Source organism: Hakea prostrata, chromosome 8, assembly GCF_041222555.1.
Source record: "Hakea prostrata isolate BN-2017 chromosome 8, UWA_Hpros_2, whole genome shotgun sequence".
NCBI lineage: Eukaryota > Viridiplantae > Streptophyta > Magnoliopsida > Proteales > Proteaceae > Hakea > Hakea prostrata.
The window spans coordinates 20,663,222-20,678,389 of record NC_142607.1 but is presented as its reverse complement, the minus strand read 5'-3'; the positions used below and the strand labels follow the sequence as shown (position 1 = coordinate 20,678,389).

At 39.5% G+C, this 15,168-nt stretch overlaps 1 protein-coding gene across 6 annotated transcripts in view; it reads right to left on the bottom strand.

Moving 5' to 3' along the window:
* Positions 1 to 14,719, bottom strand: part of LOC149007408 (sodium/pyruvate cotransporter BASS2, chloroplastic-like) — a 119,517-nt gene extending 104,798 nt beyond the window's left edge. For all 6 annotated transcript variants that reach the window (XM_089165720.1, XM_089165718.1, XM_089165721.1 and 3 more), the window contains exons 1-2: positions 14,448 to 14,719; positions 14,166 to 14,271 (exon numbers count right to left, since the gene is read on the bottom strand). In XM_089165720.1, coding sequence (XP_089021846.1) covers positions 14,166 to 14,271; positions 14,448 to 14,568 — 227 coding nt within the window. In that variant the 5' untranslated portion in view covers positions 14,569 to 14,719. The remainder of the gene's footprint in view (positions 1 to 14,165; positions 14,272 to 14,447) is intronic.
* Positions 14,720 to 15,168: the final 449 nt, after the last annotated feature.

The following is a 15,168-nucleotide window of genomic DNA, read 5'->3' as shown; positions in this document are numbered from 1 at the left end:
TCCTAAACACTTTTTGAACCTGAGAAGACCTCTCTGAAACTCTCTCTGGTGATTTCGAACGATTCCTCTGCAGATCTAAAACCTCTCTTCTTTGATCTGACAATTCAAGGTTAGTATCCCTTCTGAATTATTAAATTTTCTTTCTTGATCTTGTTCTTGATTGAGATCAGGGAGTTGATGATGCATCCTTGCAACCATCCCTTCGTGATCTCCTTCGTTTCTTTGAGATCTATGATCATCATCATGATCTCAACCCTAGCCGAAGATTTTCTTGAAACCCTAACCCTTGTATCATCCTTCTGGAAAATCTTGGTAACCTCCCATGCGAGGGAAACCTTGTGGGCAATGTGTCTATTAACCTAAATTAGGTTTCCTATGATTTTCTTGTTGCTTTTGACCAAACAATTTATTCCCTTTCATTCTGTAATCATAACCTTTTTATGGGAACCATAAGGTTGAAACCCTAATTTCTTGGGTCAAATCAAGAACCCATATTTTGACCATGACTTGATGATTTTATCTTCCCATATGATTCTAATACATCCTAGGAAGTTCCCCTTCGAATTTCGGATCAATCCGACTTCAAACGAGGAAGTTATGGCCAAAGCAGTCTGTACAATTCCGTACTGACTTGCTTGGTCGACTGCTTGGTCGACTAGGCCAGTCTACCAAGCACTCGACCAAAGGAGTCAGTAGCTTCGTTTTTTGCCCGAATTGATTCGTTTGCTCTCTGATCTTTTAGGCATCTTTCCTAATGTTGTATCTATGATTGTTAGGAGTCTATTTGCTAAGTTTGGAGTTGCTCTCTTTGGTTTTGGATCATATTCTTCGATAATCAGGTAAGAACAGTTGATTCTTAACTACATAGATTGCTTGTTCTCTGGTTTCTACTTTATGAAACTATGGTATTACCTACTGTTATTGTATTTAAATTCTGATCTCCTACTGTGAAAACAGTAGCACTTGTTTATGTTATCCTTTTATTATTCATGTTATATGAGTTAATTATTACTGCTTAATCTGATTTTGCTTTTACATTCTCTTGTATATGATGAACTGTTGGTTGTGTATGTCATGACTGATCTGAGAATGTGTTTGCCTAAGTATGGTTTGGGATTGGGGAGTGTCCTTTTGACGCTTCTGTCCTTGAACATCGGCGGGAATAGTATGGGATGTTCTCCGAAGATGTCCATCGACGCTTTCCCGAATCATTGGTTGTCATACCTAGGGATGTCTAGTAGTGTTTGGCTAGGACTTACCCCTGTTATATCAGACCCGAATCGGAAGGGTATTGAGACTGAACGACCCGTGGTAGCGAATGTGATTCACGGGCGCTCAAGACCGGTAACCAACCCGTGAGAGGACGGGAATCATATTGTGGGGGCCATTTATTGGAGGGTTGCATATGGCTAGACTTGGGCTCATGGGTGCTCAAGACTGGTAACCAACCCGTGAGAGGACATGAGAGCTTCCCGTTTACCATATGTGGATAACCGATAGGGTTGATGAGTCCGTATTCCGAGTTGGTCGGTGCCATAGGATACGCTGACTCTAGTGCGAAGGATACCGGAAAGGATAGTCAAGGACGAGGAATGGACGTATTTGAAACTGAGATGATATAACTGACTAGATGACTTGCATTGGGCTAGGCTTTTCCCTGACATGTGCCGGTACTTATGCCAGATGGTTGTGAGAGAGTGTGTTGACTAAATCCCCTACCATGGTTTGATGAGGATTTTACCCAATTACCCGACAGACCCAAGATGCCAGGATGGCTGAGGGGGAGTGACTGACCTACCCAAAGAAGTATGGTGCTATGACTTAAAGCATGTCTACCATAGAGACCAGCATACATAGAGTTTAGATGAATTCATACTTTATCTGTTCCATATTGCATTGCATCATGTTATGTTTTGCCACATGTTATCTATGACGTTATGGATTAACTTGCCTTACTGAGTTTCTTTCGAAACTCATTCTTTTTTGTACAATCTGTTGTTAGACTTCTCTACAGGTTTGGATTTCTTTGACGGTCCATATAAGGAAGCGCAAAGTGAAGAAGATGAAGACTGAAAGAGAAGAAGAGCTAACTGAAGATGTGGAATAGTTTTCAATGTCATTCTTCTAGACGTATCTTTTACTTTCTTGTATTAGCTTAGAGCTTTACTTAGATTTCGATCTACCTTCCGCATATGTTTGTGGAGTATAATTCCGCTATACTCTACAGTTGTCTTTTGATTTGGTATCTTGTTATTCCACACTCTGATATTCTATAGTGATCCTTCTGAGATCATTTCTTGACTTTTATTATAAATTACTTGAACATTATGATTTGTTCTTGCTTTTGATTATGTTATTGTGCGAAATGGATATGATCGTTCCTAAACTTGATCTTTAGGGCTGTGGATCACACTCTCGGGTATGCCAGTTAGGATACCGGTTGGGAGGATGTGACAACTTTGGTCATGAACGTTTCGGCAATGATGTAGCTAGTGAAACCAGTGGAGAATGGGCTGAAATGAGCCGATTTTGTCAAACGATCTACCACAACCATAATTGTCGTTTTCCCCTGAGACGCTAGCAAACCAATGATGAAATCCATGGAAACTTCTTCCCAAACCTTTTTTGGAATTGGCAATGGTTGGAGAAGACCGGTTGGGCAAGTTGGGGGAGTTTTGTGCTATTGACAAACTTCACAACGGCCAATAAATTGCGGTGTATCCTTGGCCATTCCCAACCACCAGACATTTTCCGATAGCCTCTTCAATGTACGGATGTATCCAGCATGACCTCCAACTGGCAAGGTATGGTTCTCTTGGAGAAATTCCTGGCATAGGGAGGAAGTGGACGGTAAGACCAAACTGTTGTTCCTCAGCAAGAACCCATTATGAAAAACAAATTCAAATCCAATGGTGTCTCTGTTTTGTATGAACTGGATGATCTGTTGAAGTTCTGTAGAGGTCTCAGTCTCTACCCTGAGTTGGTACAAGAAGTCTAGTTGAGGAGTTACTATTAACAGAGCATAAAGAGCAGTCTCTGGGGTACCTGGAGAGAGCATCTGCACCTTGGTTCTCTTGTCCAGGGTGGTATTGAATGTCGAAATCGAATCCTAGGAGCATAGTTAACCAAAATTGCTGGTCAGGAGTCTGAATGACTTGAGTATTCAATTCTTTTAAGCTTCTCTGGTCAGTGCGAATGATGAAACAACTTCCCAAGAGATATTGCCGCCACATCACTACTGTCTGTATTATAGCATACATTTTGTGTCCATAAGTTGAGGAAGCCTGCATCTTTGGGGACAATTAGCGACTGTAGAAAGCAATAGGGCACCCCTGTTAAGAGAGAATTGCACTAATTCCAGAGCCGGAGGCGTCTATTTCAAGCATAAATGGTTCTTGAAAATTTGGTAAGGCTAACACAGGTGTTGTTACCCGTTTAGACTGTAAGGTGTGGAAAGCCTTGTTGCAACAGAAGTCCAATGATAATCGCCCTTGCGCAGAAGATTGGTTAGTGGTGCTGCTAAACTAGCATAACCCTGAATAAATCTGCGATAATAGCCTGTTAAGCCTAAAAAATCCCATACCTCTTTGAGATTCTTAGGAAGTGGCCAAGCGAGTATCACATCCACCTTGTGTGGATCCATGGCAAGTCCCCTCCGGGAGATGATGTAGCCAAGATATTCAACTTCTTCAGTGCCGAACACACACCTGCTCTGCTTGGCAAATAGCTGGTTTTGTTTGAGAATTTTAAGGACAATTTGAAGATGACTGAGATGATCCGTCCAATTTGTACTATAAATTAGCAGGTCATCAAAGAAAATTAGGATAAATTGTCAGAGATAAGGCCGGAATAGGTGATCATAGTGGCTTGGAATGTCGAAGGGGTGTTGGTGAGCCCGAATGGCATTACAAGAAATTTGTAGTGCCCTTCATGTGTGCGAAAAGTTGTTTTCTCGATGTCAGCAGCGTTGACACGGAATATGATGATAGCCAGACCTTAAGTCTAGTTTAAAGAAGAATTTAGATCCATGAAGCTCATCAAAAAGTTCATCTATTGTGGGGATTGGTAATCGATCTTTGATGGTCACTGCGTTTAGTGCTCTGTAATCCATGCAAAACGCCAAGTGCCTTCGTGTTTATTGACGAGAAGTACCGGTGAGGAGTAAGGACTTATGGGACTTATGCTAGGGCAGATGATACATGTGCTCAACATCGCCATCACCTGTTTCTTGATCTCACTTTTCTGAAAGTGAGGATATTGATAGGGTTTTACGTTTACAGGGTTAACTCCAGGTTGAAGGCGAATGTTGTGTTCATGGGCCCAAACTGGTGGCAGCCCTAGAGATTCTTGAAAAACTTCAAAATATTGGCCTAATAGATGTTGAAGCTCGTGGCGTGAATCATATGTAGGCCTAGTTGCATAACAATCCAATTCAAGTTTGTATAAGGTCTCATAATCATGGGCTGCAGTAATCTTTTGTAGCCCATGAAATTGTAGTTGCATTGGTACATCTTCAGTAGCCCCTGTCAACACAACCCTTTGATCAGCATCCTGAAATTGCATCGTTATGCGTTGATAATCAAAAGTAATGGGTCCTTGCTCAGCCATCCACTATACCCCTAAGATGAGATCAACGCCATAGATGGGCAACATGTGAGTGTCAAGGAACGATGAGTAACCCTAGAGGGTAAGAGTAAAATGGCAGACAATTCCTTCGCATGACATGCGGTTTCCATCTCCCACTACTGCCGAAATGTTGCGAGAAACCTTAACTGTTAGCTTCGAACAAAATTCCATCGAAACTTGCAAAATTTCCCATTTTGGAAAATGTGAAACGAAACTCATGAGGACTGAAAAAAAGTCCTTAGTTTTGATAGAAACTGTCGAAATTTTGTCGAAACTTGTCGAAAACTCGAAACTTGTCGAAACTTGGTTCAACCCAGTTGAACCAGCTGGTTCATGAGGAAAAAAATTCCCAAATTTTGTGGGAAACTTGGGAAATTTCGTGGGAAACTTGGGAAATTTCATGGAAACTTAGGAAATTTCATGGAAACCTAGGAAATTTCGTGGAAACCTGGGAAATTTTGTGGAAACTTGGGACTTTTTCTTGTAAATTTTGTAGCTTTCCCAAATTTTCAATTTTTTTGTTTATTTCATGTTTCCCCAAATACCCCCTCCATCAGGACTTCCCTATCCAAAGTGCGTATTCCCTCAAGTTGGTTATCTTAAGCATACTGATGACCAGACTCATAAAGTTACTGTTGTCGATTAACTTGACAACCATAGGCATAAAATGTCATGGGATGTCTATGTTCGTTGGTTGGAGGAGAGGATGTTACAGGCATAGTACTACTTAGCTCACAGGATGAATCTACTCTTGGCACTCCTCTTAACACTAAGTTGTATTTTCCTTTTATTGTTAACTATTTTGAAGTTAAAATTATATATTGAATGTTATGTGCTTAAGTAGTTAAGTTTATAATGTACTTTTTGGACAACTCTACATTGATGTTATGTACATTGAATGACATATCTAAATTGATTTTTTTAGCAAAATACAACAAATGTATTCTTTATACTCTAATTAGCTTAAATACAGGATCTCACCCCAAAATACTCTCTAAAACCTGTCGAAACTTGTATGGAAAAGTCCTTGGTTTCCTCGAAATTTCCCAAGTTTCCACCTAAGTTTCCCATTTTTACCCTGTCGAAACTTGAGTTTCCCTCGAATTTTTTACCATGACTGTTAGATTTAGGTTTCGGGCCATTTCACTTCTGATGAAGTTATGTGTGCTCCCACAGTCAACGAGGACCTGAACGGAATGCCCCGAAATTGTACCTGTTAGCCGTAACGTGGTTGGCGAATTAACTCCCATCATTGAGAATAATTCTTGAACTGGTTCCTCATCTGGATCAGCCACATAAACAGGATTGGAAGTCACCACAATGGTCTACTCTAGTTCGTCATCTTCTTTAAATTCCAATAAGTAGAGATGTCGTGATTTGCATCGATGTCCTGGAGTAAAAGGCTCGTCACAGCTGTAATAGAGTCCTTTTTCTCTTCTAGCTTGCATCTTTGTCGGCGTGAGCCTTTTGATTGGTAGAGCACTGGTGGTAGATGAAAGCTTGTTAAACACCAATGGAGTTGGTAATAGTGGACGTTTTGCGGAAATCAGAAGTACCCATGAGTAGTTCCTTCATCCCTCTAGCAATTTATGCTCATACAACCAAGCAAGTCCCACAGTCTCCGCCATATCTGCAGGTCTTGCTGCCATAACCTCATGTCAAATACCAGGTTTAAGGGCTAAGATAAAACAACTTACCAGGAAATCGACGGGAAGTCTTGTGATCTGATTTGCCAGTGCTTCCTAACGGGATTGATTTTCTGCCAATGTCGTGATCTGAGTGAGTTTAGCCAATGTAACTCGAGGATCGTCGAATGGTGTTGGACCAAATCTACAAACTATTGCCATTTTAAATGCTTCCCACGAAGAAAACATGCCTGATTTATACATCCATTGGTACCACTGTAGTGCTTCACCGTCCATATGAATGGACGAAATCCGTAGTCGCTGTTCATCAAGCGTGAGGTGATAATCGAAAAATTGCTCCACCTTGAACATCCAGCCAGTGGGATCTATTCCATTGAAACGAGGAAAATTCAGCCGGATGGTTCGAGTTTGAATTGATCCAGCCGCCGATGTTGATGAGATCCCTAAAGGAGATCCTAATCGATTCTGTGATTCAGGCGTGTATGGCATTCGTAGTGCTTGTGAGATCTTCCCATCGATTGCAGTCAGTCGCAAGACTACTTTAGAGAGCAACATTCTTTGTTCAATAAGAGTTTCATGTTGGGCGTTCACTACCGTTTGCAATGCCGTGAGTTTCTGTTCGTGCTCTGCTGTGGTAGCACTGACTTGTTTCATTGCTTCATCAATTTGTCCCATTCTCCTTCTCTCCGTCATCGATCCGGCAAGTCGGACCAATGTTGCAGAGCAACAGTTGAGGGTTCTTCGAGAAGAAGAAGAAGACAAAGAGAAAGAATTAAGAGAGATTAGGGAAATACTTCATTGCCTTTCGTATGGTATGCTTATACATTTATAATGCGTGTGTTACTCAAAAATTACTAGAATAGAACATACTGGAAGTGGTTATAACAAATCAAATGGTGTAGTTGTTGAAAAAGGCAGGCTGTTTGGCTACATGAGAGCTTCTATGTGGAGGCCCTGGTGGTTTGATTGCTGATATGGCATCCTCCATATGCTGATCTGTATCACAAGCCTAACCCTAGCCCCAACCCAAATCCTAGAAACCCTAATTTCCAAACCCTAGAACTGAAATTCAATTCTGCAATTACAGTTACAGCAAGGTGTAAAGTTTGAAGCTCAATTCCTAGACTCCTAAGCCTGGCTGAAACATATCCTAACCCTAGCACCCATCTATTATTACAAAAAACCTACATTGAAGGTATTTCCTAGAAGAGGGCTGACTCCCAAGGAAAAGGATATTGGAGTCAGCTTGATTTTAGGGCAACATTCAAACAATTAAACCCTAGAGCCTGGTTCACATCAAAATCATTCCTCCGTATTAGGTGCATTTAAAGGCCTCCACTGTATATGGGCATGCCACCTCAAATGACTCTCTTGTAGCTTTTCATGTATTCGAGCTATTCTCAAACCAGCTCTAATATGGTCAGTCCTTACTTTAACCATCCTAGAATTGCTATTCATCCACCTCAACATCCTGATTTCTGCTATACTGAGTTTATCTATGTAATACTTTTCAACTGCCCAACACTCCATACCATACATTATAGCAGGTTGATTTGTTGTGACAGTCCTATAAAATTTCTCTTTAGGTTTTAAAGGAATACATCAAGCATACAATATCCTTTATCCACCTCTCCACTTTACACATCTTATTTTAATTCTTCAGGAAACATCATCCTCTATATATCCTTTATTTATTAGACCAAAAAAAAATCACCTTTATTTATGACTGAGCCAATATACCTAAAATAATCGCTTAGTAAATCTCCTTCTCATCAAATTTCACCACCTCATTTTCTATCCTAGAATAACAAAGTTACAAACCAAATATTCCATCTTTCTTTTACTTAGCTTAAAACCTTTTGATTTCAAGGTTGATCTCCATAACTCTAACTTGGCATTAATTCCAGCTTGTGTCTCATCTAACAAAATAATATCATCAGCAAAAAACATACACTAAGGAACTTCATCATGAATGTCTTGGTTAACTCATACATGATAAGGAAGTAAACAAGGGCTCAAAGCTGACCCTTGCTCCAGTTGTAATTGGGGATTCACTACCTTCCACCCCCCCCCACCCAAAAAAAAAAGAAAAAACAGTTCTTACACTTGTCACTGTACCAATGTAGATATCTTTGACAATGTCTACAGAATTACTGGAAACATTTTTATTATCAAGTTTTTCCTAAATTAACTCTATAGGGGCTCTGTCATACAATTTTTCTAAGTTGAAAATGACCATAGAGGTTCAAAATAGAAAAGCCTTTCAAACAGAAACAGAAGTCCCTCCAACCATCTTTACTCTTAAAAACGCAACACTAGCAATGAACATAGGCTGATTAATCAACCTAGGCATCCAGTAGAAAGGTGGACAAAATGGATGGGTAGATAAGCACCACCCTAAGGATGTGAATTATCCCCAAGGGACCTTCCTTAGGACCTGAAACGAACAACTGACAAGAACAGCAAGGGAAGCAATAAATATCGGGGAGTGGGGGGAGAGATTCTGAATTGTTGACAGTGAGTGACCAAGGGCCCTGCTCTAATAAAAGTCTCCCTAGCTACTTGACTCAAAAATACAAAAGTAACAACTCCTGTTCAAATCTGGATCATGCAGTAAATCCTAGACATTTCAGGATACAACCTTGAACACCTACAAAACTATTAGGTTGAAGGAGTTCACGTCATAAGCTGCTGCTCAAGAAAGAAAAATCAGAGTCTGAAAAGGACTGGGTTCGGCAAACAAAATTAATTATTAATTATTCATGATAGACACTAAACGCACTAAAAGCATAAAATAGAGAAGGCCACTGCTCAATCCTTAAAAACAGACCAGACCTGTAATTCCACCACTGGAGTCGAATCTTTTGGATCCTAGGGGTTTGTTCTGAACTCTTTAAACCAGTTCAAAACCGCTACCCATTGATGTGAACTTCAACCAGATGGCCAAAATAGGGAAAACTCTATGAGAACAGAATCCTTGCATGCAACAGCACATACTTCAGTTGCAATTCTAATAAGGTAAGGTTTTACCCATATAGGAATCTAAATTTATAGTCTTCAAGGTATTTAATAAATGGGTGAACCTTATAGAATATACCAGCTAGCTTGACTAGACTTAATTGGTCAAGTTTGAAATCATGAAATAATCCTGGTTTAAGAGCCAATTTTATCAACTAAGCACCACCAACCCCACCCCCTCCCCCAACCGCACAAAGAAAATCAGAAAAATAAAAGATGTAGTTCTGGAGTGTAAGTTGATAGAAGTAACACGTGTTGACCCTCAGTTCTTTTATCATCTCACCCAAGGTTAAAACCATCTCATCTCAAGGTTTTGGCCCTGTCAAGACCATCGAAATCTGGCCGAAATATTTGCTGAAACCGGGTACAAAATCTGCCAGGTTTCCGGTGTTATGTTTCGGTTGGTTTTATGCATTTTTTTTGGGTCTGGTTCTTCTTGGATAGCCTATTTTAAGGCCTACAAACACATACCCATGACCAAAAAACAACACAAGTCAGTCTTTTGGATTTGTAGATGTTTAATTGTATATGGACATTGTATAAGACAAAATTGAACATTGTGTCTTCACAAATGTAAACAAGCTTGAAGTATAAATTGACAGAAAAATGATAAGCAATTTCAATTGATACAACAACAACAACAATAAGCCTTGTCCCAACTAAATGGGGTCAGCTAAGCAATTTCAATTGATAATCAACTAAAACATTAAAACCTACATCAAAATGTTCAAAAGACATAACCAAAACATACTTGAAAGTAGTCAAATATCAAACAAAAAGCACCACTATTAGGAAATGGAAAACTAAAGAAATTCCTCTGGTCTCCAGACTAATAGAAGCTGCTATGTCAGCCTTGCTTGTTGTCACTGTAGGTTCATTTGACTCAATGTGCATTGCACTCAGATTGTCACATAGGCATCTCAGTCATAAACTCTGAGACAGAACATGATCTAACACCAAAGATATGTATGTCACATCATCAGACTGAAGGTTACATATCCTAGGATATGGGTCACCAAACTGTGATGCACTAACACTAGTACCCACTGATACACCATAATACAAATTAATATGTTGCTGCCTGTTACAAGTATGATGGCCAGTGTGCAGGATAGGAGAACATCTCATCAATAAACGAAGATCCAATACCACCATACTGTGAGTGGGAGCCGCAGTCAACACCAAAATATGATGAAGCAAACATATGCTCCCCCACCCAAAAGAACTGACAATCACATGTTTGCTGGTAATGTTGTCAAGTTTCCCCTTAATTTTCGACATATGTCCTGCTCAAAACGATGAAAAATGGGTAAATGGCTCAAAACTTGGGTCTCCTATCGAAACCATGTTGATATTGATTACTGAGTCTCAATTGAGATCTCAATAGAGGTTTTGACGAGACTTGGTCTAAATAAGCTCCTTTTTTTTAACACTTAGCCCCTTCAATATTTTCAATAATTGGAAACAAGACCCAAATCTTGAAATATCGTGATATTTCAGTTGAGATTTGTTTGCTCTTCATCTCAACTGCACGTGATATCTGAAATCTCACTATTTCAAACAATGATCTCAGCATTCCTTCTCTAGTCAATTATTCTGCCTATTCCTACCTACTGATACATTAGATGAGCATACCTTATCAGTGGTCATTAAAGACTTAAATCAGTAGTTTATCTCCTTTCTGAAATCAGTACGTTCTCTCAAGCAGAAAACTACAGATACATGCCACTGAACAGAGGCACTATATCTACCAAATCTTCCCTTTATCTACAGATATACCAGCACCATATCCATATGTATGGTAAGAAGATACGCTGTTGTGATACTCCTATTTCTCTACACAGATACTTTTGGACTCATTCCCTGTTTGTAGAGATTGCCAACCTAGTTCCACAAATACACTCATTCAACATTCTAAAATTTGATTTAAAGAAATTGCGTTGATTCGGGGGTAAATCTTTCCACTAGTGTTATATCTAATATTCTGAAAAGAAAAAGTCAATACATGCTGCACAAGGTTGTAAAACATTACCAAATTGGGCTTCTTTTATTCAGGAATAAGTCTAGGGCGTTTGATTCCATCGGTTTGCTTTGTAATAGGCCAATTCATTGGGTCTAAAATATGGGTAGAAAGTAAGAATACAGGATTCATTTCCTTGGTTTAGTTAGAGTTAATATTTTGAGACTATGTCCTCTATCACACCACTTTCTTAGTCATTTAAGTTATTAAATAGGTTAAGGATTGGGTTAGGCCATTCCTTTTAGTGTAGGATTCTATATTAAATGATGTAACCCTGGTTCGGAGTTAGCCTTCAGGATCTTTCTTTACATAGAACCAGCTAATAAATGAACTATTTCTAGGGTTAGGGTTAACTACGGGATGATTTGTGTATGGTTTTGGGATGATTTTGGAGGAAGTAATGGATAATTTGAAAAGAGAAAGACCCCTAGGTTAGAAGCATTTGTTTGGGAAATTACACCTTGGGTATGGGGAGGGTTAGGGAGGTTTAGGGTCTTTAACTAGTCTAGATGGGATGGGTCCAATGGTGAAATTTGGGAAGGTTAGGGTTTTTGGGAAAGATCAGTTAATAAAACCTAAATGGGTTGGGGATAAATTGGATGGGTGATGTTAGGACCTTAACAAATCAATACAAGTTGTTATAGGGTTGTTGATCTTGGTTAGGTTTCTTGGATTCCTGGATGGATCTTGATAGAGTTTCTTGAATTCTTGGATGGATCTTTGGGCCTCGCCTTTCATTCTCTCTCTTTCTTTTTTCTTTTTCTCTCTTTTCTTTCCTTTCTCTTTCTAGTGCTATTGCAAGATCCAAGAAAAGGGGGAAAAGAAGATGGAAGAGAGAGAAGGGCTGGGGAGGGGTGACACAGGGTTTGGGAGGGGCAGCGGAGGGTTCTTGGAGATGCCACAGGGTAGGTGAGGGGCTGTAATAGTCTGTGATGAAGGGGAAGGGGTGGGGGAGTCTTTGCATGGGCTAGGGAAGGGGGAAAGGCACTGGAATGGGAGGGGAGGGGGCTGGGATGCACTTACTGGTTAGGAGGCTGCTGCTGCACTTGAGTTAAAGAGGGTGATCCCCAAGAAAAATACTGGAATTTCTGAAAACTACTTAGCCCAGGTCATGTGGTAGCTTCCCACCACTCCAAGCCTTTAATATGTATTAAATCTTCAACTGATTCTTTACAAGGAGGTGGGGGGGCTATACATAGCCTTACATTAAGAAACTAGACCTCACAACTTGAAAACTTAAATGGACTTAACAATTTATAACCACAAAAAAGAATATTCAGAACACTTGTAAACTAATAACTGATTGCCAACTAACTAGGACCACAAAAAATAACATAATAAAATACTAATTATCTAGAAGGAATCTTGCAAATAGATTCCAATTTGGGCTCCCAATTATCTAACCATGACATGAACAATTAAAGAAAATAGAATAACTCTACCTCATCATGAGGCAGGGAATCTAACTGTACTCAAGACCCCGAAGGGAGGGCATGAAAAATGACCAAAATACCCCTTAGGGCATTCAGTCAACGTTGGTTGCCACAAACCCAAGGGGCTGTTTTGGGCTCAAATTTGGGCCTGCTGACCTTGGTTACATCATTAAGTCTTTTATATAAGGTTAAGGGATTCATTAGGGAATAGAAAATTTTGATTAATGCATGCTTTGCAAGATGCTTTTTTACATTTTTTTTCCACTCTATTGTGAGCTCAGCTTAGTGTATGATTCAAACTTAGGTGGGATTGGCATGTAAATCTAGTCAACTTCTTGATGATGTGAAGCTCAGGAGGTTTAATTGTGGGAATTGAGTTGAACCGATTCAAACCAGGTGGGAAAGTGCTCAAGAAGTTATAATTGAATCTCTTTCGTTTTCTTGAAGACTTCCTTCAAGTAGAAAATCTAATATCAATATTCAGTCTTTATTCAAGCTTCAAGCTTCTACATAAAAAGCAAGCATTTCATATCATGTAAGTTAAACTCATCTCCTATTCCATTCCAAAACCAAATTTCTCATCCAAATCTTGAAACCACCCCATCTCCCAAGTTTCTGGGCAAACTAACCAATATTTAGATAATGACATCAAACCTCAAGAGAGTAGTTGGGTTGGCAAGGAACGATCAACTAAAGACGCATGACTTGTTGAGTTTAACTTCTCATACCTTGGAAACACTCGCACGGGCTGTTGAGTGCTTGTCCTTCGACCCCAGTATAAATAGGTCCAAGCGGTTGTGGGGTCAATATGGACCCGCAACACAAGTCAGGTGGAAGCCAGGATAATTGTGTTAGAATCAATAATCAACTATCTCCACCCATAGGAACCCAAATCAAGAAGAGGAAATTCTGAAGAACCTTCATGGATCCATCCAACAATCTCAATTCTGGTTTCATACTTATCACAGGGAAACCCAATTTTGATCCTTTTGAACCTGCCTAGTCACCAAAGATCCTGTTAACTGGCAGCTAGTTGATCCCTTTCAATCCAATGCTACATCAAATTACCACAACTGCAGGGCCTGGTGAGCATCATAAGGTACGCAGCCTTCTGCTCACATCTTTCAAAGAGAGATTGTTTCTCAACTCGAATCCGTAACCACTAGTTCACAATGGATCACCCTTATCATGCCCCGATCAAGATTCAGTAGATTCATTTGTCAACAATAAGCTCTTTTGCTCATAATTCCGTAAAGTTTATCATCCACATAGAGTATTCACTTAACAATTATAAATTGCAAAGTTTAGAAAGCAGGAAAATCAAAATTGTAATTGAAGCATTCCTGCCTTGCAGTTCTATCTCACATCCCCGTATATTCTTACTACTGCATAAGAAACAAATCAAGATATTACTGAACATACCGAGAAGCTGGAACAACTGAGTAGCGGGAGGCAACAGCGACAACACGTCTACTTTGGTCAGCCCAATTTCTTCTTTCATTATATACTAAATTGCCGCATTTCATATCTACTTCGACAAAGTTAATAGCGTAAGACTGAAGAACAAACGGATGGTCAAATCTAAGAAAATCCTCAGAACACGAGAACACTAAACCAGGTAGAAAGCTGGGTTACCAAACCTAAAAATATGATAAACTAGAAAACAGAATCGGTTAGCATTGTTATTAAGCCAAAGACACATACCCAGCTGGATTTGAAGTTGCTCAAAACTCGAGCAGGTGCTTCTTCTGTATATGGCATCATATGTCCTGAACTTAGTATCTTTCTGAACGAAACCGGATAATGAAGCCATTGAAGAAGCCATGATTAGAAAAACAGTCAGGAAACGATATCAAAATGAAAGATAAGATTTGTTCAGTGAGGTAGAAGAATCGTGACTTCTCTCACAAAGAAACAAAGGCAATGGAGAGAGAAGTAACGGATAATGACAGAGATGAGCGTCCGGACGCACATGCTCAACTTCTAAGTATGGTCCGTCCCATCGTCGTCAATGTCCACGTCATATTACCAAAGATGCCAATCTAACTATTAAGAGTTTTAACTCAAATTTTAAGCATAAATTTTATATTAATTAATTTGAAGTTAATTGTCAACCATTGAACTAGCATGTTTGTTGATGCACCATTTTACATAATGGAGTTAGAACACAAGTTAAGACTAGATAAGCATGGTTGGTAAGACCAACACTAACGGTGTCAATCCATACGATTTCAATAATTTGGTACTATTTCAGTACAATACCAATTTTGAATACCAAAAACCAGAACCGTACCCTATCGAATTTACATGGTACGGTACAATTTCGATATTAAATCGGTGCGGAAAAACTATTTAAACACGATATTTGGTACAGTACAATTTTTGTACAAACGAACCTATGCCACTTTTGTTATTAGTTCATTAA